The 27,976-nt window shown below is 37.4% G+C and overlaps 1 protein-coding gene, 1 long non-coding RNA gene and 1 pseudogene across 12 annotated transcripts in view; 1 reads left to right on the top strand and 2 right to left on the bottom strand.

Moving 5' to 3' along the window:
* LNPK (lunapark, ER junction formation factor) overlaps positions 1–22,293 on the bottom strand; it is an 88,968-nt gene extending 66,675 nt beyond the window's left edge. For 4 of the 5 annotated variants that reach the window (XM_077883145.1, XM_077883147.1, XM_077883148.1 and 1 more), the window contains exons 1-5: positions 22,265–22,293; positions 22,189–22,230; positions 15,737–15,825; positions 14,067–14,108; positions 12,865–13,052 (exon numbers count right to left, since the gene is read on the bottom strand). In XM_077883145.1, coding sequence (XP_077739271.1) covers positions 12,865–13,052; positions 14,067–14,108; positions 15,737–15,763 — 257 coding nt within the window. In that variant the 5' untranslated portion in view covers positions 15,764–15,825; positions 22,189–22,230; positions 22,265–22,293. Of the gene's footprint in view, positions 1–12,864; positions 13,053–14,066; positions 14,109–15,736; positions 15,826–21,834; positions 21,993–22,188; positions 22,231–22,264 lie in introns of those variants that run through there. The other variant, XM_077883146.1, reaches the window with a different exon arrangement.
* On the bottom strand, positions 3,186–7,523 carry LOC144304542 (coiled-coil domain-containing protein 138 pseudogene; annotated as a pseudogene).
* A 50-nt stretch (positions 22,294–22,343) lies between the features above and the next one.
* The window catches only part of LOC144304646 (uncharacterized), a 46,910-nt gene continuing 41,277 nt past the window's right edge, over positions 22,344–27,976 (top strand). For 2 of the 7 annotated variants that reach the window (XR_013371573.1, XR_013371570.1), the window contains exons 1-2: positions 22,344–23,080; positions 23,476–23,671. This is a non-coding gene — a long non-coding RNA (uncharacterized LOC144304646). Of the gene's footprint in view, positions 23,081–23,475; positions 23,672–24,055; positions 27,933–27,976 lie in introns of those variants that run through there. The other 5 variants (XR_013371575.1, XR_013371574.1, XR_013371572.1 and 2 more) reach the window with 4 other exon arrangements.

Raw genomic sequence — 27,976 nt, 5'->3', positions numbered from 1 at the left:
AACCTATAGTTAGAGAACCTTGACAACAAAAGCACAATCCATAAAAGGAAAAATAAATTTTGTTCTGCAACAGCCCTATTAAGAGAATAAAAGACAAACTACAGACTGGGAAAAAATATTTGCAAACCACATGCCCAGTAAATAACTTGTATCTACAATATAAAAAGAACTCTCAGAGCTCAACAGCAAAAAAGAGTAAAAAATCCAATTAGAAAATTAGGAGACATGAACAGACATTTCACAGAAGAGGAGATATAAATGGCAAATAAACACATGAAAAAAAGTTCAATATCATTAGCCCTTAGGGAAATGTAAATTAAAACAACAATGAAATATCACTACATATCTATCAGAATAATCAAAACAGGAAATAGCAAAATACCAAATGCTGGCAAGGGCACATTTATATGCAACCAGTAGAAATGTAAAATGGTACATCTACCCTGAAAAAATGTTTAGCAGTTTCTTTAAAAACTAAACATGTACTTACCATATGCCTTAGAAATTACATTCTTAGGGATATACTCCCAAAGAAATAAAAACTTATGTTCAGACAAATGCCTATATATAAATGTTCATTGAAGTCTTACTTGTTTTTTGTTTTGTTTTTAATTTATTTTTTATTGGTGTTCAATTTGCCAACATATAGAATAACACCCAGTGCTCATCCCATCAAGTGCCCCCCACGGTGCCCGTCACCCAGTCACCCCCTCCCCCCGCCCACCTCCCTTTCTACCACCCCTTGTTCGTTTCCCAGAGTTAGGAGTCTCTCATGTTCTGTTTCCCTTTCTGATATTTCCCACTCATTTTTTCTCCTTTCCACTTTATTCCCTTTCACTATTTTTTATATTCCCCAAATGAATGAGACCATATAATGTTTGTCCTTCTCCGATTGACTTATTGAAGTCTTATTTGTAATAGCCAAAAACTGGAAACTATCCAAATGTCCTTCAACAAGTGTACGGTTAAACAAACTGAAGTATGTCATTACCATGGAATACTACCCAACAACACAAAGAAACTATTAATACACTTAACATCTTGAAAGGATCTCAAGATTATGGTAAATGAAAAAACCCAGTTTCAAAAGGTTATATGCTATGTGATCTCATTTTATAATTCTTGAAATAATAAAATTACAGAGATATAAAACAGATTAGTGGGTGGAAGGGTTAAGAATGGAGTAGGTGGAAGAGAGTTGGTATGACTACAAAGGGATGGCAAGAAGGAGCCTGGTGGTTTATTTTATTTATTTAACTTAAGTAATCTCTACACCCAATGTGGGGCTTGAACTCATGACCCTGAGATCAAGAGCCACATGCTCCACCAACCAAGCCAGCCAAGGAACTCCAAGTCTTGTGGTTTTAGAACAGTCCTGAATCTGAATTGTGGGATAGTGACATGAAGCTACACATATGATAAAATTACATGGAAATATAAAGCACACACACAAAAGTGCAGGTAAAACTGGTAAAATCTGACAGACTCTGTGAATTGAGTCTCCACACCCAGCATGGAGCCCAATGCATGTCAGTTTCCTAATTGTGATATTTTACTGTACTTTATGCAAGATGTTACCACTGGGGAAAGCTAGGTAAAGAATGCATGAGATCTGCTTGAACATTTTTTGTGTTTTTTCTGCAACTTCACATGAATCTATATCTCAAAATAAAAGGGTTTCTTTTAAAGAAACATTCATAAAGCAGAGAAGTTGAAATATATTACTAGGATACAGAAGAACTATATAACATAATAAAGTAGTTTTCATTGATATTAAATTCTATGTACCAAAAAAAAAACAACTTCAAGTGTTTGTGAAAGGCAACAACTAACCAAATAGCACAGCACCAAAAAAAAAAAAAAAAAAAAACTCAATAAATTCAAAGTAATAGAAATACTTTTAAGCAATATGCTATAAAAGCAATACAACAAAACTAGAAACAGTAACTAAACCAGAAACCAAACATCCAAACACACATTTGTCACCTGGAAATAATGCTTAAATTACAAACACTAAATTAAAAAAAAAAAAAAAAGACATGATATCTAGAAAATAACCAAAGTAAGTCACTACATATCAAGACCTGTGGAATAAAATTAAGCAGTGATCAGAATATAGCATGACCTCAAATACACATACAGTGTACTGTGTTAATAAAAAAGAATGAAAAATATATTAAGTATCCAATTTAAGTTTCAGGAATAAAATAAAAATAAGCCTAAGATGAAAAAAAAAAAAAGAAGTAGTTTTTTAAAAGCTGGTTCTTTGAGAGAAAAGATATATAAACAACTAATAAAAACAATCACAAAAGAGATGTACAATATATAAAATAAGAATAAGGAATATACAAAAAAATAATCATAGATACAAAAAAAGTTTTGTTTTTTTTTTAAGTAGTCTCCACACCCAGCATGGAGCCCAATGTAAGGCCTGTACTCATGGCCCTGAGATCAAGACCGGAGATGAGATCAAGAGTCAGAAGCCTAACTGAGCCACCCAGGTGCCCCACGAAAAAAATCTTTTTTAAATCAGTAAGACTGATGTAGTGATGACTACAACTATTAAACACTCTACAGAAATACATTTTTTCCCCACACAAACACCAACTTTATTCCAAATAATCACATAATTTTTAAAATCTTCCTAAAACACTCATATAAAAAGTAACCCAGTGTCATTAATTCTGGAAATTCCATTTTGTACATTAGTAGTTCTAATGTACTTAGTTGAACTGAAACAATCCAAAACTTCCATAGCTTCTTATAGACTTCATTTCAAAAGTTTTAAAGAATTCTACTTTTCATGATAAATGATGCTACTGATTACTTGGTGGACTTTTAGTTTGCTAATTTTTACACTCTTACAAATAAGCAACACATACATAATATATCTAAAATAACAAGCTAGGGATCCCTGGGTGGCGCAGCGGTTTGGCGCCTGCCTTTGGCCCAGGGCACGATCCTGGAGACCCGGGATCGAATCCCACGTCGGGCTCCCGGTGCATGGGGTCTGCTTCTCCCTCTGCCTATGTCTCTGCCTCTCTCTCTCTCTGTGTGTGACTATCATAAATAAAAATTTAAAAATAAATAAAAATAATAAAATAAAATAAAATAAAATAAAATAAAATAAAATAAAATAAAATAAAATAAAATAAAATAAAATAAAATAAAATAACAAGGTAGCTTAATCGCTTGCATTGGAGGCCAAGGAGTTGCATTTTGTCAAACCCAAATTGAACAGAGTTGAATTTAGGTTAATACAGAGAAAAGCAAGTTTTAGATGTATTGTCCTTCATAATTTTTGAAGCATCAGATGAATAGTAAAAAGTTCAAAGAGCTTCTTATTACTCTTGATTTTGGAAAGCTTCTTGCAGAATGATACTGAGCTTTTTTAGTATCTTAAAATCAAGCTTAGGGGTTTGAAGCAGCACAGAGCAAGTACAAAAAAATAAAGTGTTGCTATAGGCTTCCAGGAACGGCTTGCAAGGATTTAGATTCCACTGTCATCTGAAGCAAACTATCAATGACAGTAGAGAGGAGTCCTTTACTGGATATTCTTAGATGATTTAGTATTACTGGGACAGCTTGACAGTCCAAAAACAAGACTTTTCCTTCATCTGTCTTCAAGTCCAAAGACAATCAAATGCCTGAGCACGTAGTCAGCCTGAGTAACCATTTTGAGAACAAATATAGTTTATAAAAACCTCAGTGGTAAATTGAAGCTCTTAAAGAAAGCAGCTGTTTTCCACTGAATGTTGTAAAGAATCCTGAATTCCCTTAGTCACTACTCCTCTGAATATGTGTTTACCAGTCTCCTCAATGTTATGTCATGGTCGAATGCTATGTTCCTGCATCTAGCTTAGAGACCAATATATAAATTTTACAAAAGGCTCACGAAGTTTGGTATTCACAAATAGCATGCACTGGAGCTGCTCTGTTATCACAGGCAAAAGCTTTATACACTTCTGAATATCATTTCCATTTCACGCAAAGTTGAGTAGCAGCTTTCCATTGTCCATTCCAGATTCTTTACTTTTTATTTTACTAAGGTAATCTGAAATCCAGTCAATGAAAACAATTAAAAGTTCATAAACTTGTGCATTAAATAGTGCCTTGTGAGTTTCTGAGACTGGTACTTTTTTCTTATTTTAAACTTTTCACTTCATTGGCAACATGTGAACTTCCTTTCAATCTCTGTAAAACTCATACTTCCTCTGTAAATTATCTAAAGGAGCTTGAATTCTCTTAGTCTGAATCTCCATCTTCTTCTTTTCTTCACTTACTTCATTTTTAAAACTGTAGAATGAGTGGGCCTCTCAGTGGTGCAATCCATTGACAGTCCAACTCTTGGTTTCTGCTCCAGTCATGATCTCAAGCTCATGAACTCAGGGTTGTGGGATGAGCCCCACATCAGGCTTCAGGCACAGTGTGGAGTCTGTTTGAGATTCTCCCTCTCCCCCTCCTGCTCATGCTCCCTCTCTCTCTCTCTCTCTCTCTCACACACACACAAAATAAATAGATCTTTTAAATTGCAGAATTATATATATAAAATTTTATAGTTTTATATATAATTTACATAAATATAAATATGTCTTAAAGATAAACAATATATTTTATATATATAATATTTTATATATATATAGTTTTTAACAAAACTACCCTTGGAACAGACAGAAAACCAAAAAGATTAACTACTATTGAATTTAAAAAGTTAAGAGCTACCCTCCAAAAATAGCACCATGTTCAGAAGATATCCAACAGAATACTACCAAACTTATTAAGGACAGATGACAGTTCTATTTAATGTATTCTAGAGCATTAGAAAATAAAGACAAGCTTTTAGATGTTTTTATAAAATGATTACAACTATGAAATTAGAATTTTTCCTGGAATTCAGGATTTCAATCTTTGAATTCAAAACTTAATATAGGGATCCCTGGGTGGCGCAGCAGTTTAGCACCTGCCTTTGGCCCAGGGCGCGATCCTGGAGACCCGGGATCGAATCCCACATTGGGCTCCCGGTGCATGGAGCCTGCTTCTCCCTCTGCCTGTGTCTCTGCCTCTCTCTCTCTCTCTCTCTCTCTCTCTGTATGACTATCATAAATAAAAATTAAAAAAAAAACAAAACTTAATATAATCCATATTAAGGGATATAAGATGAAAAACTCAAATGGCTATTTCCATAGATAATGAAACAGTATTTAACAAAATTCAACAATCTTTCTTGGCTTAAAAGAAAACTAAACGTGAATGGAAAATTCCTTAACATGATAAAATGTTCTGATCCAAAAGTCAAAAAATGTTCAATAGGGAAATATTAGAAGTATTCCCAAGGAACAAGTCCAGAATGTCCACTATTTTCTCTAATAACTTAACATTGTCCTGAAAGTATTAGCCTACATAATTAGCCAAAAGAAAAAAAAAATCAGACAAAAAGTATGTAAGGAGGTGGTAAAATTATTGCTGTTCACAAATGATGTCTGAATACTTTAAAAATACTTTAAATTTTTTTTTAAGACTTTTATTTGAGAGAGCAAAATGAGCAAGAGAGAGAGAGGGAAGAGCAGTGGGAGTGGGAGAAACTCTTTTGAGCAGGGAGCCTGGGCTTGATCCCAAGACCTTGAGATCATGACCTCAGCCAAAGGCAGACACTTAACCACTGAGCCACCCAGGTGCCCCAATACTTGTAAACTCAAAAAAATCAACCAAAAAATTTATTAAAAACAAGATAATTCTTGCAGTTGAATACAAAATTGTATGGAAAATCAATAAATTCAAATATGCAATCAGTTCTAAAACATACTAAAAACCCTCTCTTAACCTAATTCATCAAATCATCCCAGCTGTTCTTTTCTGAATGAAACTGATACTATTCGAAACAGTAGTACAGTATGAATTTCTGTTAAATATAATTTAGTGACTTGCACCATAAAATTCTAAAGGTATACAAAGAGGAAATACTTGGAACCTCAATATAACAGAATCACATTTTAATTATGGTAAATATTTTAAAACCCTAATATTTGGTGTTTTACTGTACTAAAATTAAAAAATGCTAAAAGTTAAAATATAGCAGAATATCTAAAACTCAATCAATATAATCAAACCTTCATCACTTTTAACTAAAGGATTAACACTCCATAAACTTCCAACCAAACCTGAAGGTTTTTCACCAACCTTCATGTATGAAACATTTTCTGCCAAACTTAAGTGCTGTCTTTCCAACAACCTCATAACCCTACCCAATTTATTGTTTTTCGATGAGATTTAGCAATATATAAAGCTAAAAATGAAAAGATGTACCAAATAACTACGTTGATTACTTTGTCAGTTTATTTAACTATCAAAGGCTTTAGTGAGAATTACCTTCACATTCAGACAAACTAATAACAGTGATTTACTTTGGTATAAGGAATAAAGCAGGAATCAAACTTTTTTTTTTAATTGAATGGACTTTTAAAATTTTTTATATATATAACTCAACACCACTTTCCCCCAATGATTTGAAATGTCATCATAAATAAAAACCATACATATCATACCATATCATATATAAAAATTCCTTTTAGGATTTATTTCTGGATTCTTGTGTCCTTCTTGGTTTGTGTCAAACTTAAATTCATATACTAGTTACACACTGTGCCAAACTTTTAATTAATGGAGTTTTATAATGCATTTACTTATAATAAATCACTGTTATTAGTCTGAAAGCCAGATGTCAGATGCCTGACAGACCTCTGCTTCTCATCCCTCTCCTTTTTTAGAATTTTCAGGACTATTCTTATGTGTTTACTTTTCCATTAAAACGTATGGAGGGACACCTGGGTGGCTCAGTCAGTTGAGTGTCCGACTCTTGATTTCAACTCAAGTCAGGATCTCAGGGTCCTGAGATCAAGCCCCAAGTTGGACTCCATGCTCAACAGGGAGTCTGCTTGAGATTCTCTTTCTCTCTCCCTTCTCCCTCTGTCCCTTCCCCGCTTTTCTCTCAAATAAATAAATAAATCCACCCCCTTTTTTTAAAATTTTTTATTTATTTATGATAGTCACACAGAGAGAGAGAGGGAGGCAGAGACACAGGCAGAGGGAGAAGCAAGCTCCATGCACCGGGAGCCCGATGTGGGATTCGATCCCGGGTCTCCAGGATCGCGCCCTGGGCCAAAGGCAGGCGCTAAACCGCTGCACCACCCAGGGATCCTCCACCCCCTTTTTTTAAGTACAGGATAACTGTGCCAAAATCTTTAAAGTACTGTTGGTATTCTTATTGTGACCACACATTTTTATGTTAATTTGGGGAGAACTGAGCTCATAACAATACCAAATTTTCCCAACCAAGAATAGGATCTATCTCTTAATTATGTCTCAGTACATCATTCTTTAAGTACAGAATTCTATAAATCGAATAACTATGATTATTCAAATATCTATAAACATTGCAAAAAGGATGCCTGCAAAATGATTTCTTACCTACCAAAACCTCTTAGTAAATATTCTCCTTGAGTAAATACCAAGAGATATTCAGACATCATCTCCTTTAAGAGCCAACTATAGTTGATGAGAGATACTTTGTATTCTTATTCAGAGTGCCATGAAAGAAATGTTTAACTTTCCTCAAAAGGTTACAAAGTATGCTTTTCAACTCTTCTAGGTGGACTAAGAAATATCTTTTACCAGTTAGTTGGGAGGTGGGGGAGTGGGAAGAAGGCTTTTAAAACTGTGTAAGATCAAAGCCCTATCCTCAAATGGCTTTCAATTTAAGTAGGAAAACAAACAAACATTAAAAAATTGGGTGACAAACTTCCTCAGTTTCTTTGCTTAACTTTTCCCCCTCCCTAACCCCATTTTAACAGGAATTAAAAAAAAAAAAAAGAAAAGAAACCCAGAAGGAAAATATGGTTAATTAAGTACTCTGGGAAGGTCAATGTCTTACACTAATAAGCCTTTGAAATGATCTTCTAGAGAATGAAATTTCTAGAAAGTTATCATCTGTAAGAATAAAGTACCCAGGAATAGAAGTCTAAGATTGCTTGCAGAGTTAGTTAAGGGTAGAGACAAAGCTTAATGGTTGTTCACTCTCAGAAAATGAACCTATTCCCAAGGTAATGCATACTTGACAGCATAATCAAGACATACAAATTTTAAACTATAATCCAAACCTTCCTTCACCATGGAACATTGGCTTAATGACTCCTATGAAATAAGTTCAGCATTTAGATAATTTGTTTCAGTAATAGTTGAAAAATCATTTATTCAATAATCAATATTATTGAATTTGAAAGGCAGAAAAATAATAGGTTGGAATCATACCAACTTTCTCCATATTACATCATGAAAAGATATAATAAAATATCAAAGCATCTTATACAGGGTATTGATATTCTATCATTAAAGATCATTTTAAGATAGTTATGATTATGTAGTATATGCTCAGTCCCGATTCCATGACCTCTCTGTCCAGTAAAAGCATTTGGGAAACTTGGAATGCAGAGATAACAGTCACTTTTTGCAGTTATCAGGTAGATTTCTAAGCTTTATAATCAGTGTAGACAGTGATAAGTAAAAACAATACATTTTATTGTTCTTTCTGCTTCCATTTCTTTAAGTAAACCCTGGTCCAGACCTTAAAATTTTTGTTTCCAAAGGAAAAAAGTCCAGGAATAAACTAAGGCAATAGTTCACACAAAAGAAAATGTCCTGCGGTAAGTCTTCCTTCTACATACCACAACATCCACTTTCACGTTGTTGTATTTTATTTCATGCTTTTTTGATTGTCATCAATCAGAAGGACAATTCTATTCTTTGTTTGATAACTGGTCTATGCTTCCAAAAGTGGAGAGCTCAGTGAAATAGAAGCAGCGGCAGTCAAGAACCAGGTCACAAATGTGAGTGAGACAAAGTGAGAAATGACTCTGAAGCTTAACAAACCAAGAAATACTGGATGCAGGTGATGCAGAAGAGGCAGGACAGTGAGGATACTACAGTCTCATACTCAAAATAAGAGAAAGATCAAACTGAAAAAAATAACAAAATTTTTAAAGAAGTTAAAGTTTTTCCTTTTAAGAACAATCAGTATATGATTTATTTGCCCCCCAAAACAAAGTTGTCTGCAGCATAATAGCAGATCCAATAGATCACAAGTTTTGAATAGCCATTAGAATTAGCACAGTAGTTTCCGGTCAGACATTCTTTTGTAACTAGATAGAAATCTTTCAAAATCAAAAGATCAATTTTGATATAGAAATGGATGTCAAGTGAGCTTTAAGTTTTTTAAAGATGTTCAATCAAATAAACATCACACTTATTCCCTTTCTAAATTTCCTCTCTTTTTATAAAAAACCAGAAATGAACAAGGGAAAGGAGCTCAGCATTATAAAATCTGCTACACCTCGGATAAGAACATTCCAAAACATTCCAAAAAGAGAAAGAAAATGACAGAGATTTTATTTGGTAATACGCATGGACTCGATTTTTTGCTTTTTACCTACATACAAAGCTAAAATTTTATGATCTCCAGGAGTTCCAATTGGAAAATATGTCCTGTACTAAAGACTAAACACAATTATTTTACTCTAGCAGTCCCAAAAAAAGAGATCCTACACCTGCCAAATGTCAAACCAAAAAACCTAAATAGCACCCAATTCATTCTTTTCCCTTACCTTCCCAATTTCTCCCATCAAGTTGCCTCAGTTGTACTTCTGAAATACTACCAAGTCATCTATCTATACATCTCCACTGCCACTGGGATGCCCAATCCATCTTTACCTTTAAACTCCTATAACAGCATCCTAGCTGACCTCCCTGTTTTCTACTCTTGTCCTCCTCTACTCAATCTCCACAGGCAACACACGTGATCCTCTTAACTTAAATCTCATTGTGAGGGCAGCCCCGGTGGCTCAGCGGTTTAGCGCCGCCTGTCAGCCCAGGGCTTGATCCTGGAGACCTGGGATCGAGTCCTGCGTTGGGCTCCCTGCATGGAGCCTGCTTCTCCCTCTGCCTGTGCCCCTCTCTCTCTCTCTCTCTCTCTTTCTGTGTGTGTCTCTCAGTAATAAATAAGTAAATCTTTAAAAAAATAAAATAAATCTCATCATGACATTCTTCCACTAAAACCTTTACAAGCTTCCCAATTCACCCAAAATGAAACACAAACTCCTTAGCCATGACTTCCCATGATCCAGATACCATCTGATTGTGCAAGCACACCTATCACTCTCTACATCACACATTCCATATATAATGATCTTTTTGACCTTAAATAAGTCATGATCTCTCCTACCTCACAGTCCTTTTATTTTCTGTTCTCTCTTCCTGTCTGAGATCTTCCCTCTCAACACTTGGATTTTTGTTTTTGTTTTCAGGATTTGAAGAACACACTGAGGTAAAAAATTCAAACAATACAAAAAAAAAAAAAATGGAAAGAAACAACTACAAAAATTCCACCAAAGAGAATTTCCATTAATATTTTGAGGTTAATCCTTTCCTACATCTCTCTATAGACACATATGCTATTGTACACTGTATATATAAAAATAATCTTCCATAAATTCCAACTCTTTCCAAGCTGGTTCTTTCTCATACATTAGTTCTCAACTCAAATACTGCCTTCTCAAAAGAGGACAGTTCCTCTCTATCACATCACCCTGTTTATTTTCTTCATTACACTTGTTTGCTTATTGGTCTCTCATCTTTTATCTGTCTAGTCCCAACAGAATGTAAGCTCCATGAAGGCAGAGATCTTGTCACTACTTTCTCATTCAATCACTAGGGTCTAGCCCAGTACCTAACACATTGCAGATGCCCAAAATTTACTGAATGAACAGATGCTGGTTCTGATTAACATTTATAAAATGCCAAATCCTAAATTTAAATCTCCCATTCAAATTTCTCTCCTGAGCTTCATACTCATACTTAACCATCCCACTTGGCAGCTCTCTCTAGATAGAACACAGGTATTTTAGTCTTAGTGAGCAAACCTGCTCTTCCTCATGGGATTCCCTATTTAGATGAATGAGACTACCATCAACCAAATTTCCCAAGCCATACTCTTAAATTTTATCCTTGTTTCAACTATTCCCCCTCACCTCACACCCACCCAATCACCAAGAGCATCTCCATATTACCTCAGTTCTGTCTCCTAAATCTCAATACATCCACCTCATTCAGCCCATCTGCTTCTCTTCTACTCTGCTACCTCCACCCAAATTGCAAATCACCGCCAATCATTTTTCCCCTAGACAACTGTAACAACCTTCTAACTTGCTGCTTCAGATCCACTCTTACTCCCCTCTAATTTATTCTCCATGGTCTAGCCTCAATATTCTCAAAATAACAATATGATCACATTATATTCCTTCTTAAAAATCTTCAGTGGCTTCCCATTACTCTTAGATTAAATCCTAAAATCCTTATCATGGATTATAAGGCCCACAAGAATACCCCATGCCTAACTATCTAGACTTTCCCTATAAATCAGTCTTCGGCCTTCTTTCAATTTTTTAAACCTACCATGCTCTATTCCCCCCAGGGCCTTCATATATGCTGTTCCTTCTGCCTAAAAGATTATCCACCACGTCACACCACTCTTAAAACACATAATCATCCTTGGGTCTCAAATTCAAAGTCACTTCCTCAGGGAGGCTGTGGTAGGCAGAATTCTAAAGCTGTCTCTCTTCTTCCCCAAGATTTCCATCCTCTGGTAATACAATCAAACAGTAATCTATGAACTGCTATGAAGGGACTCTGCAAATATAATTAAGTATTACTCGGCTGACTTTATTCAAGGGAGATTATCCTGGATTATCTTGGTGGGTCTAATATAATCAGTTAAACCCTGAAAGGCAGAGCTTTCTCTGGGCTGAGGGCAGAATCAGAAGTCAGAGAGATGTAGCACAATCAGCAAATGACCTGACTAAACCTGAAAGATTCTCCCCCTAGAAACCAGATAAGATCCCAGTCCAGATGAATGGCTACCTTGATTGAGGCCTGCTAGACTTTAAGCAGAGAGTCCAGTCAAGTCACCTGGACTTCTGACCTACACTGTGATACAACATGAGTTTTGCTCTAAGCTGCTAAATTTGTGACAATAACAGAAAATGAATACAAACTCTTCCCTGACTCCCACCTCCACCACAGATAGTGTCAGAGCCTCTGTTAAATGTTCCCATAGCATTTGACACTTCTCTTTGATAATATTCATCATACTTATTACTTATTTTAATATATACAGTCTAAAATCTACAGAGACTTTATATTTTTGTATACCATACACCATTATATTCCAACATCTACAAAATCCAACATCTACAGAATGTACCCACAAAAGTTTGTAGAGTGAATGAACCAATTTTTTTATTAAATTGTCTCTCAAAATTGTCAATCATGACACACCTTCAGTAAAGTGCTATATTATAAAGTATTTCTATAATAAGGGTCAATTGCTTTATAGCAGTGATTAAAATAAGGGGGAAAAGAGATGGGATGAGTGGAACATATTCAGAATCATTGGGGCAGCTGGGTTTTTTATTTGTTTGTTTTACAAATCCTCCCTCAGTTACGACTACCCACAATCTGAAATGCCTACTCCTTGCCCTATATCCCTAGGGGAATGTGATCATCTATTAGAGGATCACAAAAGATTCCCACATAGAGCCATTATTACTAATGTCACTGAGTGATATTCCTCAGCTCTGCTGAATTGTAAATTAAGGTTCAATACAGTTAGTTTACTTTTTTAAAGAAGTAACTTTGCAAAATGAAAACAAAAGCAAATTTACTCAATCTGAGACATTACTATTTCACAATATAGAGAGACTGACTATATTTTAACCGGCCAAAAAGAGGAAAGGTCAACTAAATGAACAATTTACTTACATCAATGGGAAAGCAAAAAATGGAAGTGTCATGGCCAGTCTTGCTGTAAATTCATCAGGAAGATACCACAAGTATACAATTAAACATGTAAACAGATAAAGAATTGAAGAGTAGAGAATTAATCTTCCAACCCATAATTTTTGTAATCTCTGATTTTTTTCCCTAAATTCTTCCAATGCTTGAATTTCCTGTTAAGAGAAAATTATTCTATATTATTTAATTGAATCTCAAATTTCATAAAGAAATCAAAATGTCAACAAAAAATTTTAACATGATAGATTATATAGGAAGAACTCTTAAAAGTCAATTAAATATAATACTTTAATATTTTAAAAAGAACATAATTTGAAAAAAAATTAGAAATGAAGTTGGAACATATGAAAATGCCTATGCTGACAAGTCAGTCTTTTAAATGCAAAATTAAAGGGCACCTGAGTGGCTCAGTCCATTAAGCATCTGCCTTCGGCTCAGGTCATGATCCCAAGGATCCTGGGATGGAGCCCCACATCAAGCTCCCTGCTCAGTGAGGAGTCTGCTTCTCCCCCTGCACTTTCCCCCCTGCTTCTGATGTCTCTCCTTCTTTCTCTCTCTATCTCAAATAAATAAAAATAAAGTCTTTAAAAATAAATAAATAAATGCAAACTTAAGATACCCTTTTCGACTATCAAATTAGCAAAGATCAAGCATGAAATTGACATCAATATATAGTATTTAATAATCTAAATAATTCTCTCTGTATAAGGTCTAAAAAAAGTCTGGCTAAAAATAAGTTAATTCGTTTTTTAAATCTGACTATAAAAAGAATTAATAAAAATTGCAACAATAACCATACTAGATTCTTTCAATCTATTCATCACTCAGTATTCCTAAGAAATAACCATTTTTGATAATGAAGTTTGTGAAGTTTTCAGACTGATAAAAACTGTTGCAGACTATCTTATAATCTACTTTATCCTTTACACCATGCTATACATCAAATTTCATTCTAACAGGTTCTATTGACACAGACTTAAGTGACTGAGAGACTTCAGATATTTTTCTGAGATAATACAACAATAAACTTCTCAGGCTTACTCTATCTGATCTCTAAATTCCCAAACCAGATCCAGTCTCCAAAATAATATACATATACTAAAATTAAAATAATAATATTTATGCAATACTTAAAATGAATTAAAACACCCCAGAGCCCAAAGACATACCTTATCTATATTTTCCAAAACTTCTACAGTTGAAGGTTTTGTCTGTTATCAAAACAGATATGAGACATTAAAACTTGTTCCTGAAAACTTAGAAACACTTGATTTATAAAACCATAAATGAACATTTTAACTCAAAAAATAAAAATAAAGTAAAAAGGGACATTTTAATTCAAATTTTTTTCAAATGTCAAGCAATATGTATTCCTATTTATTAATGAGATTTAGATTTAAATAAAATTACAATTACAAACAGAACTACATGATTAAAGAAATAAGCATTTTCCTATTTGATTTTTTAGTCTTAGAAGTACTTTCAACTCTGACCACTCAATTTCTACCACGTTTTTTTATTTCTATCATTCTTAATCAAATTTTATAGAGAAATTTTCCCTCCAAGAAAACTTTTCTTAGATATGATTATCAAAAACATATCATATATTAGAAATTTCAAGACTAGGGATACCTGGGTGGCTCAGTGGTTGAACATCAAGACTAAAGATGGTCTGCTTTACTATTGCTAAAAGTTCACTTAGGACTCTGAAAGTCAAAATCCATAGGCTATCTTCATTTTGAATTCCTAACGTATTTTTCTGAAGATTAGATTTTTAAAAGGCAACTAAGAATACTTCATTATAGCAGAGTTGTTTGTTAAAAATATTTTTTATATATCCAGAATAAAAACCAGCCAAAATGTCTCCTACAACACTTGAGAAGGTACTTACCAATTACATACTCAATAATGTAAGAAAGTAGTGGACATCAATCAATTCATTGTAGTTCCCACAAGTTGTTAACATTAGGTTGAACCATATGAAATTGCCAATATTCAACTGTTTTGACTTACATAAAAAGCAATTTCATATGGTTCAATCTAACAAAGACAAAGCAAAATTAATCCTCATATGGTTCAACCTAACAAAGACAAAGATAAATTTGATCCTCAAGCAGAACTATCAAAAAGTTTTAAAGGGAGGACAAAGTCCAAAACAAAGCAGTTCCAGCAATAGTCAAAAAATGAGTCTACCAAATATTGCTAGACTCCATTATATGGCAAAAGAGGTTAAAAATAAGCTTTGTCTGAGACTACATTATCTCCTCTCATATTAGAATAGAACATTTATCACTATATTTTAAATTTATAGCACTAAATTGGAGATACTTCCTCTAAAGCTCTACCCAATAAAATTAAAATGCATTCCAAATTTTGTTTAATTCCTAAAAGTATATTTAGTATGACTTCAACAAATACATATGATAAGCAAAACGATATAGCCCATAAAAACATAAGTATTATATAGCATACAACTATAATTTCAATTAGTTCAATAACAATAATTTTAACTATTCTTCAAATAAGATTGAAATAGAGGCAATAAGCAGAAGAAAACAAGAAAAGATAACCATTTACACATGAATGCATAAATAAATAAAAATACTCAGAAGTCAAAGTGAAATAATGATATTAAAAAGAGACATTGCATACCTATACAGCAAGTGAATATTAAAGTCCAAATATACAACTAATTCATATGAGGAGGAAGAAAATTAAATAGAATTAGGGATAATATCAAGCTATACTCAAGTCTACACCACAAAGGAGACTTTTACAAGTAGGTTTATGTGACACTTTATATTTGACTAAGAACTGGCTGTAAAGAAAACTAACTTACCCTCCATCGAGAAAATAATCCACCCATCTTTTATGTGTAGAAACTGGGCACAATGATAAATATCATCAATCGTCCAAAGGAATTCACAGCTAGAAATAAAGCAAGTATTTAAAATTTTTAGGTTAAATACATACTATACCCACTATAAAACATAGATGTTGCAATACTGCCTAAAAATACTATAAAATATTAATTTATTTGAACTCCACTTACATGGAATTTTAGTTCAGATATTCTTGAGACAGAGTCTACCCCTCAACAAATCCCTTCTTCCACACCAGTACATATTTAAAAGTGAAAATAAAGCTAGAAAGGCTTTTAAATGACAAGGCATTTTAACAGTATATATTCTTATTGCTTTGCAACTTACTGTTCTTTCAAGTAGGTCCCCTAATGTCCTAAGAAAAGTTTTACTGTACTACTTTCATTCTACATGCTTAGATACAACATATCTATCATTCAGCTGTCTCTCAACTAAACTAGTTATTTGGAATTAGGGGTGTTTTACAATGTTTAGAATAATATTTTAAAAGTAACAGAAAACCAATAGACCTTGTGCAAGTCATTTAATGCTTCTGAGCTTTAATTTTCTTTTCTGTAAATTAAACTTAATATATCAGCACTTTTCACAGGATAGTCTTCATTGTTACCATTTTACAGATAAGAAAATTAAGAGAAAAGACGTTCAGTGATTTGCCCAATAGCTCGGAAAAAACATGACTCAAAGCTACTCTATCTTCATGGTGCATGAGTCAAAGCTACACTATCTTAAAGGACACCTGGGTGGCTCAGTGGGCTGAACATCTATTTCAGCTTGGATCATGATCTCAGGGTTGTGAGACAGAGCCCTGAGTTGGACTCTATGCTGGGTGTGGAGCCTGCTTGGGATTCTCTCTCTTCCTCTTCCTCTGCCTCTCTAATTAGAAAAAAAAAAAAAGCAAACAAAAAAACACGAAGCTATCTTCAGACTTCTAATCTGTTCACTACTGTTCCAATACCCAAATAAACATTTCTCTCTGAAATTGTGTCTAAGTCCCTCAAGTCAACTGACCTTCATGTCAGCTAGCTGTGTATGTCAGCTAGCTGTGTCCTTCTTTTAGTTGTTTCTCTATGACTCTCAAATGTATTATATTACTATATGGATGAAAATGTTATCAGCCATCTTAGATTCTAAATCAATTTATTAGTCAATAATTATATAAGTTCTTATTCTTTTAACCTGAAATAGTGAAAGTATACTTTCAAATTTACATATTTTTACCAGGAATAGTTACATACTGTCCGTGTATAAAACTACTTCCTCCCACACACAAAAAAGGCGATAATTCTCACATTTTTTTAAACCATTAATGCAATCAAAAATGACACCAGTACCAAGTAAATACATCTACTCTGCAACACTAGTCACAGATTGGAATTAGCATTAGGCATACCATCTTGGACTTTCTCGATTAGAGAAGTAACAAAGATCCATATTATAAAATATTTCCACATACAAAGTGATTTCTAGGACCAGAAATACCTATAAGCTATCCTAAAAAATTCTGGTGTTTATAAATGAATGTTACAAGCCACAATTAAGTTGCAACCTAAGTACTATTAATCCTTCAATATTAAGTCAGTATTCAAATTTCTAAGATGCAATTGTAGGAAATCCAGGAACTTTAATGAATAGAAGTATAATTTCTTAGTTAAAACATCAAATAGGTCTCTAAACCTATCTTAAGGTTTTAAGATGCTAAAAATACTCACCAAGAAAGGTGACTGGGTAGGGAGGATTTATACAAATCATTAACTTGGTACTTTCAAAGTATATAGTAGTTCCCTAATTGTATAGTGTCTAGCACAGTGTTTTGAACACAACTGACCTACACATTTTGGTTTGTAACATTTATATGCCTCTGAGTTAAGTTTGTAGCCATCACAATTCAGAATTCTTATAATTTAAAGATAACAACGGGGGTACCTGGCTGGCTCAGTTGATAGAGCATGGGACTCTTGATCTTGGGGTCGTGAGCTCAAGCCACATGTTGGGGGTAGAGATTACTTAAAAATAAATGCATAGGGGAACCCTGGGTGGCTCAGCGGTTTGGCGCCTGCCTTTGGCCCAGGGCGCGATCCTGGAGTCCCGGGATCGACTCCCACATCGGGCTCCCTGCATGGAGCCTGCTTCTCCCTCTGCCTGTGTCTCTGCCTCTCTCTCTGTCTTTTATGAATAAATAAATAATAAATCTTTTTTTAAAATGCATAAATAAATAATTTTTTAAATAACATTTAAAAAAAGTAATGACAGCAATAAAGATACCAGTTAAATATTTGATAAATACTTTATCTCTGGTAGGCCCTAAAACAAATGCTTTACATGAATTTCATTTAGATACTACTATCATCCCATTTTATAAATGTCAGAAACTGAGGCTAGGGAAATGAAGTAATTTGGTCCCAGAAATATTAAGTAGCATAGCCAGACACAGTATTTTAGTTTTGATTTTTTTTATGAAGCAAGTAGTTATTCCCAATAACACAAAATCAGAAATAAAGTCTGCTTTATATAAATAAGATTGGAATATTTACATATAAATACATGAAAACACCTCTGACATTCTCAAATAGCTGGTAAACAGAGCTACCGAAGTGGAAAGTAAGTTATAAACACAAGAGACAGTGTTGGTACAGTGTATCATGTGGCCCAGTTCCTTCCTTTGATTAAATCTGAATGCTTAAATCTGCATGGAAGAGCAGCTAAATGATTTGCCAAATCATTTTGGCAGCTAGCTTCAGCTAGTGGCAGACTGGAAGTCTGCAAGCACTGCCTTTACTTGTCCATTGCACATCACTTTTTAAATGTAATATGAAATATATGCATAATATTGCAATTAATATCAATGTTGACATCAATTATTTGCTTGGAGACTTGTTTTGATGTTAATGAAACAAACTATGCTTAACCTTTAAGATCCCTGAAGCAGGGTATTATGCTTTAAAATTTGTCCTCTAAAACAACATTAGGGTAAACAGTCATTAAATGCCTATCCATGCTTTCAGGCTCTAATCAAAGAACGAGCTAACCCTCATTGTTCCAGTAATTTTCCTAAAATTCCAAATTCCAGTATTTGTTCAAAGAAACTGATTTGCTATTAATACTCATGTAATGGTAGTACTTTCCAAGAGATATGAAAGCATAACAAAATTAATCAACTTTTCTACATAGCTTTAATTTCATACCTCTTCTATGTTCAAACACTTTTACCCTCCTTGACACAAACATCTCAACTCCAATTCCTGTGGCCCATTACTTACTATGAAACCTTGGGCAAATAAGTTACTTAACCTCTCAGTTATTCATTATCTTCATCTTCAAAAGAGGGATAGTTAAGGACCTTCTAAATGTTGAAAGCCTTAAATGAGATAATTCAGCAGTGCCCCACACATAACTAATTTCTCAATACAAACTGTTTTTACTGCTGTGGTCATTGCCATTTCCTAGTCCATCTCTTCTAACACACGCAAAATATATGGGAAGCAAATAACTAGCATTTCTCTCTGAAGCATAAATCAGTGTATGCCCTTGAGTGGACAGATTGCTCAATCTCAAGTGGCTTGTCCCCAAGAGCTCTTCCATGAACGTGTACAGTCTTTCCACTCTGATATTACAACGGGACCTGACATGACCTTAAGAGCTGGATGCATCTACCGTGTTTTCAACAAATAATAATGCCCACCACATTATTTCAATGTTTCCTATTGACTGATATTCACACTCAGGTTTGGGGGTCAGAATTTAAAATCTTGGGTCATGTCGTTCTTAAATTTTCAGCTCATTTCAAGTCATACTAAAATAATAGAGGGGCACTGAGTGGTGCAGTCAGTTGAGTATCTGACTCTTGGTTTAGCTAGGTCATGATCTCAGTGTTATGAGATCAAGCCCCTGTGGGGCCACTCAGTATGGAGTCTGCTTAAGATTCTGTCTTCCTCTGCTCCTAACCCACTCCTCCACCCCACTCTCTCTCTCTAAAATAAAAACTTTTTAAAAAAATAGAATAATGGAGTCAAAAAAGGTCTGGATCAAAATATGCCTCTGCTGCATACCAGCAATGTGATCTTGGGTAAATTAAACTCTCTAACCTCAGTTTCCACATTTATGTAGTGGTGAAAAAACTTAACACTTCACAGAACTGCTGTATGAACTAAATGAAATTATATATTACTTGGCACAGTGTCCAACAAGTAGTGAGCACATAATAAATTATAGCCATTATTATTATTACTATTATCAGAAAGCACATGTAGTGCAGACAATACTACTCATACACCTAACTTCTCAGAAAGTACCCATTTTCATAATTTTAAATTTGGAAAAATAAATTACAATTTGTATTTTAACTGAAATTGTATTGCCCTCATTTGCTCTAGTATTAAAAAATAAAAACAAAATATTCTTCAGACTCTTCCATTAAAATGTTCTTGCAGGCCTTTTAGAGGCTCTATAATGTACTCTTCAATTTAAAATTAAAAGTGATTTTGCTCCAGAATTCTTTCAAATATTCTAGCCAAAAAGGCAATTTTGAAATATCCCAAACCACCACATTTATTGCTCAAAAATAAAATTACTGAAAAGAAGTACACCTCTAAAAGCACTTTTATTATATGCTAAAGCTGATCTTCATGGTAAGCTGATGTTCAATCTGAACTAAACACTACCAAGAAATGACTATTTCGGTAGAAAGATCTCTATATTAAATCATACCTTGCGGATAGCTCTATAACTGCTTATATTATTTGTCAAGTTAATAATATATAAACACTAAGCTTATAAAGAGTGTTGGGCGGATTTTAGGTGACAGAAACAAAATTCTAATTTTATCTGTGTGTGTGTGTGTCTATGAATAAATAAATAAGATCTTTTTTAAAAAAATTCTGATTTTAAATGCACCACTTTTGTTTTTAAAAACGTGTTTAAGATCAACTTCCTCCAAAAATGGAACCACGGGGGCTGCTGAGAACAAGGGATGAGCACTCCCTGCCAGTCCGAACCTATGCCTGAAGCCAAGCTTGCTCGCCTGCCACACGCTGCTGCTGAACAGGGTCACTTAGGTTGATGGTGACACGCAGGCCAGAGAGATAGAAAACAATTGACATAAACCAGAAGCCAACTGGGAAAAGGCGGAACATGGAAAAAACTCAGTGAGTCACCAGTTTTATTACCATGAGGGCACCATCAGCAAAACTGAGTTCAGTGATCCCAACTTTCTCAATCTCCATACACAATATTAAAGAATCAAACTAATTTTTTTTTAAGATTTTTATTTTCCTTTTAAGTCATCTCCATATCCAATGCAGCCAGAACTCACAACCCCCAGGCCAAGAGTCGCACGGCTCCTCCAAACCGAGAGCCAAGCCAGGCACGCCGAAGAATTAAAACTATTGATAACAGTTCAGATCTGCTCTTCCCCCCCCCCCCCCCCGGGCCGAGCCTCGGTCACCCCGGCAACCTCGCTCCCTCCACCCCTTACACCGCCCACCTTCCCTCAAACAAGGACAACGTCGGTGGAGAGGCTCCTGCAAGCAGCACGTAATCCACGCCCACATGCCTGGGCCGACCAGCATGACACTGACAGTTTTCGGTCCTCCCGATCTGTCCAATTCGTGGCGCCTCCGCACAACTCGGAGGGGGGGCAAAAAAAGAGACGGACACACAACACTCAGCGACAGCTCAGCGTCGAACCTCCTGACCCCCCCGCCTTGACACGGGCCGGCCGAAGAGCCGATGCTCTGCTCCACCCGGCCACCTCCCCACCCCGGACTCCCCGAGGACACGCGGGGGTGGAGGGGGGAGGTGGCCGAACGGGCTCCCGGTTACTCCAGGGTCGCCCCTGGCCCTGGGAAATCAGAGGCAGCAGGAGGCGAGGCTGCTCGGCGCGCGGCGCGGCGCGAGCCCGGGACCCGCCACCTCCGCGGAGCTCCTAGGCCACCAGGCACCGGGGCGGGCGCGCCGGGCAGAGGCGGGCGGGGAACCCGGGAGCCCGTGCCCCAGCGGAAGGCTCAGCGCGCTTCCCCTCCGCCGAGCCCTCCCTGCCGCCCTCACTCCGACGGTTTACCTGCAGGAAGCGGGCAAAGCCCGGCGCTTGCGTCCACGTCTGCCAGCTTCGGCGCCACCGCGCAGCCCGTCTCCGCAGCAGGCGGCAGCCGCCACTGACAGAGCGGTGGGCCCGGCCAACTCCTTCCCATCAAACCCCGCGCTCCCGCCGCCGGCCAATCAGCGCCACGGCCGGCGCGCGCCGCTCCCCGGTCACGTGACTGCGCCGGGGGCGGGCAGTTGGGGCGGGCCGCTCGGGCGGTTGGCGGAGGACGCCGGCCCTGGGGCTTCCGCGGCTCGGTAGGGGGCTCGTCGTCGCATCTCGGGGCGGGGCGGGGCGGGGCGGGGGGGGACTGCCATTGATTGGGAGGCTTACCGGCACGGCTACTTCTTTTCCTCGGCCTCCTCTCGTTCTTTTTTTTTTTTTTTTTTTTTTTTCCTCTCGTTCTTTTGAAGCCTGTTCTGCCAACTGTCACTGGAGAAAGAAAACCCCGAAATTGACCCTTGGGAGTGGGGGGGGGGGGAGGGGGGGTGCTAGGTCGCCGCGAGAGGGACGGGTGGGGTTGAGGGTGCAGATGGCTGCGTCTGGAAAGGACTCGGCCCTGAAGAGCCCCAGGGTCAGCCTCCTGCGGCCGGCAGCGGAGGAACTTAACCCTACCTCACAGCGCAGCCAAGGCCCGCTCCCCACACGAGCCCGTGGAGAAAATCCAGCAGACTGAGTGCCGGAGGCCTTCGTCACTGCTGAACGTCAAAAAGGGTCATTTTGATGACAGGACGCTGACCTCACCCGTGGGGGGTGAGCTTCACACGCCGGAGGATGTTGTTCTCAAACCCGTGGAGGTCACAGAGGCCGAGTTTTCTCTCTTAAAACTCTCACCTCGCGAATACGCCCTTCCCAGGTCCTGATCTCCGGGCCCACGGATGACCCCACACACACACACACACACACGGGCTGCGTTCACCTCAGATTTGAAAGCGTTTCCTAGTCCACTGCACGTGACCAGTCTAAATAGCCAGAGATAACGTGAACCCGCGTGAGGTAACCGCGCAGAAGGGGTGAAAAGCAAGCAAAAGCTTTGGTGGTGGCTTACCTCCGTGACTTGCTTGTGCAAACATTTTTCACGGGATATTTTTCTATTCTGTTTAGTTACATCCGAGTTTTAAAATTATGCATCCGTGAGTGTCTGTCATTGCTTTAAGGCGCTACATGGAAACTTTGACGAAGCCGAGCATAGGGTACCGGAAGCTACCAGGTGATTCGCTGTGAGGTGAGATTGTCCTCACTGTTAGAATCTTTCGTTACAGCTGTGTAAGCTTGAAAGGACGAAGGCAAGGGAACCAGAGTTTACTTGTGCACTCTGGGTCTAGTAGAAAATAGAAGAGTTTTATAGATTGAAATTCTGTATCCCAGAATTCCCTGTGAATCCCCTTGGCCTTGTTTAAAAAAAAAAAATCTATCGAAGAAAATATGAATAGAAACATTTCATCTATTTTGATTACAGAAATTTAACCATTTCATTTTTCATCCTTTGCTCTTTCGAAGTATATATTTTTAAAAGGCCTGTGAAGTTAATGCAAAACATATCTCCTCACCTCAGGAATATATTTTCCTAAGAGAACAGGAAAGAAATGTTTACCAGTTGCTACTGATTTTGTTCTCTAGTTTTAACTGGGCCATCAAGGTCTGTTGTAAAGGGGAAAAAAAACAGGAGGGAGAAGACAAGAACTAGCCAGGTGCCAGGCATCCCAAAAACCTGATCCTGAGACAAAATTCCATAGATAACTACTCTGGAGGAGGAGACACTTGGAGGGTGAGATGTAGGGAATCACTAACTCTTTTAACCAAACAACTTCTTAAGGTAAGTATCATTTTAGAAATAAGGAAATTGATTAGAAATATTACGTATATTGCTGAAGGTAACACTATACCACTACCTGGTAAGAGTTTGTCAGGCACAGTAAGAGAAGACCAAATATTTCTCGAGGACAAGACCCTATGTACACATACAGATAAATAAAACAGCTGTCCTAAAGTAACTGACACTAGTGAGAGAAACCTTCAAGAAAACACACAAAAATAATAGGGTAAATAACCATGATAAAGGCAAGTGTTCAAGAGATTGGAGAAGGATAAGGCAACAGCAGCCAGAAAGGGTATGGGAAAGCCAGTGAAGGTGGTGCTTTAGCCGAGTCCAAATATTGAAGAATTATTGCCTACTAATCCTAAATTTCTCCTGTGATAGATTCTAAGGAAGTGAAATCAGAAAAGCACCAGAGAAGATGACAAAGGAAATAAACTAGTCAAAGGAATGCTTAAAAGGTCTAATTCAACAAATAAGTAAAACCACATTTATTCAAAGGAATAAATGAAAGCTGCAAGAAATAGTTGCTATGAGAGCTTACAATAGGGTCATTCACTGACCTGGTCAGAAAGGTGAGAGAAATCTCCCTAAAGGAGGTCCTACTGGAATGGAAACCTGAAAAATGAGATACTGAAAAAAGGAGAAATGGAAACCGGGAACATCATGCGTAAAGACCTTTTGTCAGAGGGGAACACTGCAAGCCTGAGGAACAGAGGACCAATGTGGCTAGAACGTAGACCATACAGAGTTCACAGTACGCTGGAGACCAGACATTGTTGGCCATACTGAGAACCTGTATCTTCTTGAGAAGCAGAGAGGGGATTTAACTATCATATCTGTGTTTTGAAAAGTTCATTCCAACTGTAGTGTGAGAATATGAATAGAGCCAATTAGGGTCCCCAGGTGGTATTTAGTGGTATTTCAAATGGATCGGGCTGGGAATAAGGAGATGGAGACAAGTGGGAGAAATGGAACAATTTGGGAAGTAACATGGGAGATTTAGGTGATGGATGGATTCAGATATGGTGGGTGATCTGGAAATGTTGGGGTTAGGAGCAAATGGTCAAGAAAGAACTTGACACATCTTCAGACCACCAAAAAGGTGGTTTTATTAAAGGATGGGGACAGGACCCATGGGCAGAAAGAGCCGCAGGGGGGTTGTGAGTCATAGCTGATTATATACTTTCAAGTTGGGAGGGCATTAAGGACAGACAGCACAAGCCTCCAAGGTATTTTGGAAACAAGGTTTCCAGGACTCTGAGGGGGCTAGCTATTGTTAGGAAAAGGTTATTACTGTTTAGTAAAAACTCAGTCATGAGATCCTTCAGGTGTGTATCATTGGGCCATATGCTTGGAGTATGATTGCTAACATATATGTTGAGGGGTAGAGATAAAGGAAGCTTCCAAAGGAATTTCTGTATAAAGTATACACACAGGATCTTGGGGCGGGGGCTAAGATTGCCTTTAGCAAAGTGCCAACACTGAGGCAGCTGAGCTCCCAGAGGAAGGTCACCCTGCCTGTTTCAATGGGCTGTAAGTAGTAAGGAAACTTAATTTTTCTTCTGCTTTTGTTTGCCACATCAGTGGGATGAACTGGGAATTGAAGAAAAAGGAGTCTGAGATGATGGGATCAGGCATGGTGGGTGGATAGTAATGCTATCAATGAGATATGGGGAACACTGGAATAGAGTTGGTTTTGAAGGAAGATGGGGATTTCAACTTGAACATGTTGAGTTTAAGATGTTTTGGTGACTTCAAGGAGAGGATATGTATAGAGGGAAAAAAATATTTTACAGTTTGTAATCTTTACAACAAGGTACCTACTTTTTATCAAAATGCAAAAAAAACTATTATAAACATTTTGCTTTTAAATACACTATGGAAAAAAACAAAATTAAAAGTGGAAGTCTTTAAAATTCTTCCCCAGAATTCCCTGTGAATCACTTGGGACTTGGTTAAAAAAACAAATTCTCAGGCCCCTTCCCTGGAGATTCTGATTCCACATGTCTGGTATGGAGCCCAGAAATTTGGATTTTTAACAAGTGCCTCTGGTGATTCTTGCCAGGGAGTTTCTCTGAGCAATGCTACTCAGTGCCAAAGGCCACCTGCATAAGAGTTACCAAGGCGCTTATTAAAATACAAGGTCTAGGGCCTTGCATACTAAAAACCCTATGGGTTGGGGGACCTGGGTGACTCAGTCGGTTAAGCATCTGCCTTTGGTTTGGATCATGATCCCTGAGTCCTGGGATCGAGCCCTGCATCAGTGGGAGTCTGGCTCTCCTCCATCTGCCTCTCCCCTAGCTCATGGTCTCTCTTGCTCTCTGTCTCAAAATATTTTTAAAAAGTAAGTCCCTAGAGGTAAAGGGGATGAAAGGAATGGAAGGAGGGAGATACTACAGTACCAGGTGCTCTAAGATTTCACCCTCCATCTCTGACAGGTGTCCTAGGCTCTCCACCAGGCAGTTCCAAGGACAGCTAGTGTTCTTTGCTAGATGACACATATGTAGAAGCAGACAGCCCTTGCAGGCTTCTGTCCCAAGTGATTCACGGAATAACAGCTTTCCTGCTCCTAGGCCAGGCTTCCTGCAGTGTCTACCAAAATGGCACTCCACCAACTCTGATGCTCTTTTTTTTTTTTTTTTTTTTTTTTTTTTTTTTTTTTTTTTTTAAGATTTTAGAGGCAGCTGGGTGGTTCAGTTAAGCATCTTCCTTCAGGGCAGCCCCGGTGGCGCAGCAGTTTAGTGCTGCCTGCAGCCCAGGGCGTGATCCTGGAGATCCTGGATTGAGTCCCATGTCAGGCTCTCTGCATAGTGCCTGCTTCTCCCTCTGCCTGTGTCTCTGCCTCTCTCTCTGTCTCTGCATCTCTGTGAATAAATAAAATATTTTAAAAATTTTTTTTAAATAAATTAAAAAAAAGCATCTTCCTTCAGCTCAGACCATGATCCCAGGGTCTTGGGATCAAGCCCCATGTCAGGCTCTCTGTTCAGTAGGGAGTCTGCTTGTTCCTCTCTGTCTGCCTCTCACCCCCTCACTCCCGCTCATACATCCTCTCTCAAACAAAATCTATTAATGATAATTTGTAATTACTATTACTTAGAGCAAGTAGGGGGAGGGGCAGGAGAGAGAGAATCTCAAACCTGGTGGAGCCTGATGCAGGGCTCCATTCCACGACCCTGAGATCATGACCTGAGCCAAAATCAAGAGTGAGACGCTCAACCAACTGAGCTGCCCAGGCACCACACTGCTCTTTTTCCACCACTGCCATCAAACCCATCCTTCCCTGCCCACCCCTGCCCAGCCTTCTTCAGAATTATGCTGCATATACTCCTCCCAATTCAGGGGTTCGTTTTTTGTTTTTTGTGGGGGTTTTTTAGCTAATCTGGCCAGGCAGGACTAGAAAGGATATAGGGTCAAATGCTATGTTTTACTCTTGTCAGAGCTTTTTTTATTCTTGAGAACCTACTTTGGAAGTATTTTCGTTTTTGAAGACTACATGGTTCTCTTTGTTGTCTTGCTGTAACAACTCTAAGTCTCTATGAGGCACTATAGATGCTTCTCACCAGAGGAAGAATCAGGAAGTATGGGGAAGAAAGAAGATTGGAGTTATTTTTTGTGATGGGAAATAGAGCAAACAGAAAAGCTCATAAAGAAGAAGGGTACTACTTAAAGACTATAACCCAAACACTCATGTGATCCCACTGGGTCAAAATACCAATACCCTAAAAGGCCCCAATGAACCTGTTCCCTTATAACCCCCAAATGCCTGCAGATAACCACTATGGTGTTTATTAGCATATTCACTTTCTTGCTTTTCTTCATGTTCTTTCTGCCTAACTACTCATTCTTTAAAAATACACCTTATGCCTATTTTTGAACTCCTACGTAAATAGAATCATAGGGTAAGTTTTTTTCATGTCTTGAATTGTTTTGATCAAGGTTATGTTTTAAGATTCACCCATGTAGACGTGTCTATTCATTTTCATTGCTGTAGGCTACTATATTACATGGAAATATAATTTATCTACTCCATGGATTTAGGCTATTTCTAGCTTTGAGCTATTATAAACAATGCTGCTGTCTGCGTGTGTCTGTGTGCATGTTGTGTGTGTATGTTTATCCTGGAGTGTATAAACACAGATTTCTATAGCGTCTTTACCTTGGCATGGAAGTCCTGATTCATAGAACATGTTTATTTTTAGCTTTTCAAGGCCATGCTAAATAAACTCTACCAGTTTATATAACCAACAATAACATATAACATTTCTTTTGCTTCCCATCCTCATCAACACTTGAGTTGTCCAA

The sequence above is a fragment of the Canis aureus genome, chromosome 34, assembly GCF_053574225.1.
Source record: "Canis aureus isolate CA01 chromosome 34, VMU_Caureus_v.1.0, whole genome shotgun sequence".
NCBI lineage: Eukaryota > Metazoa > Chordata > Mammalia > Carnivora > Canidae > Canis > Canis aureus.
Note: the sequence above shows the minus strand (reverse complement) of the source record. Positions and strands in the feature narration are given on the sequence as shown.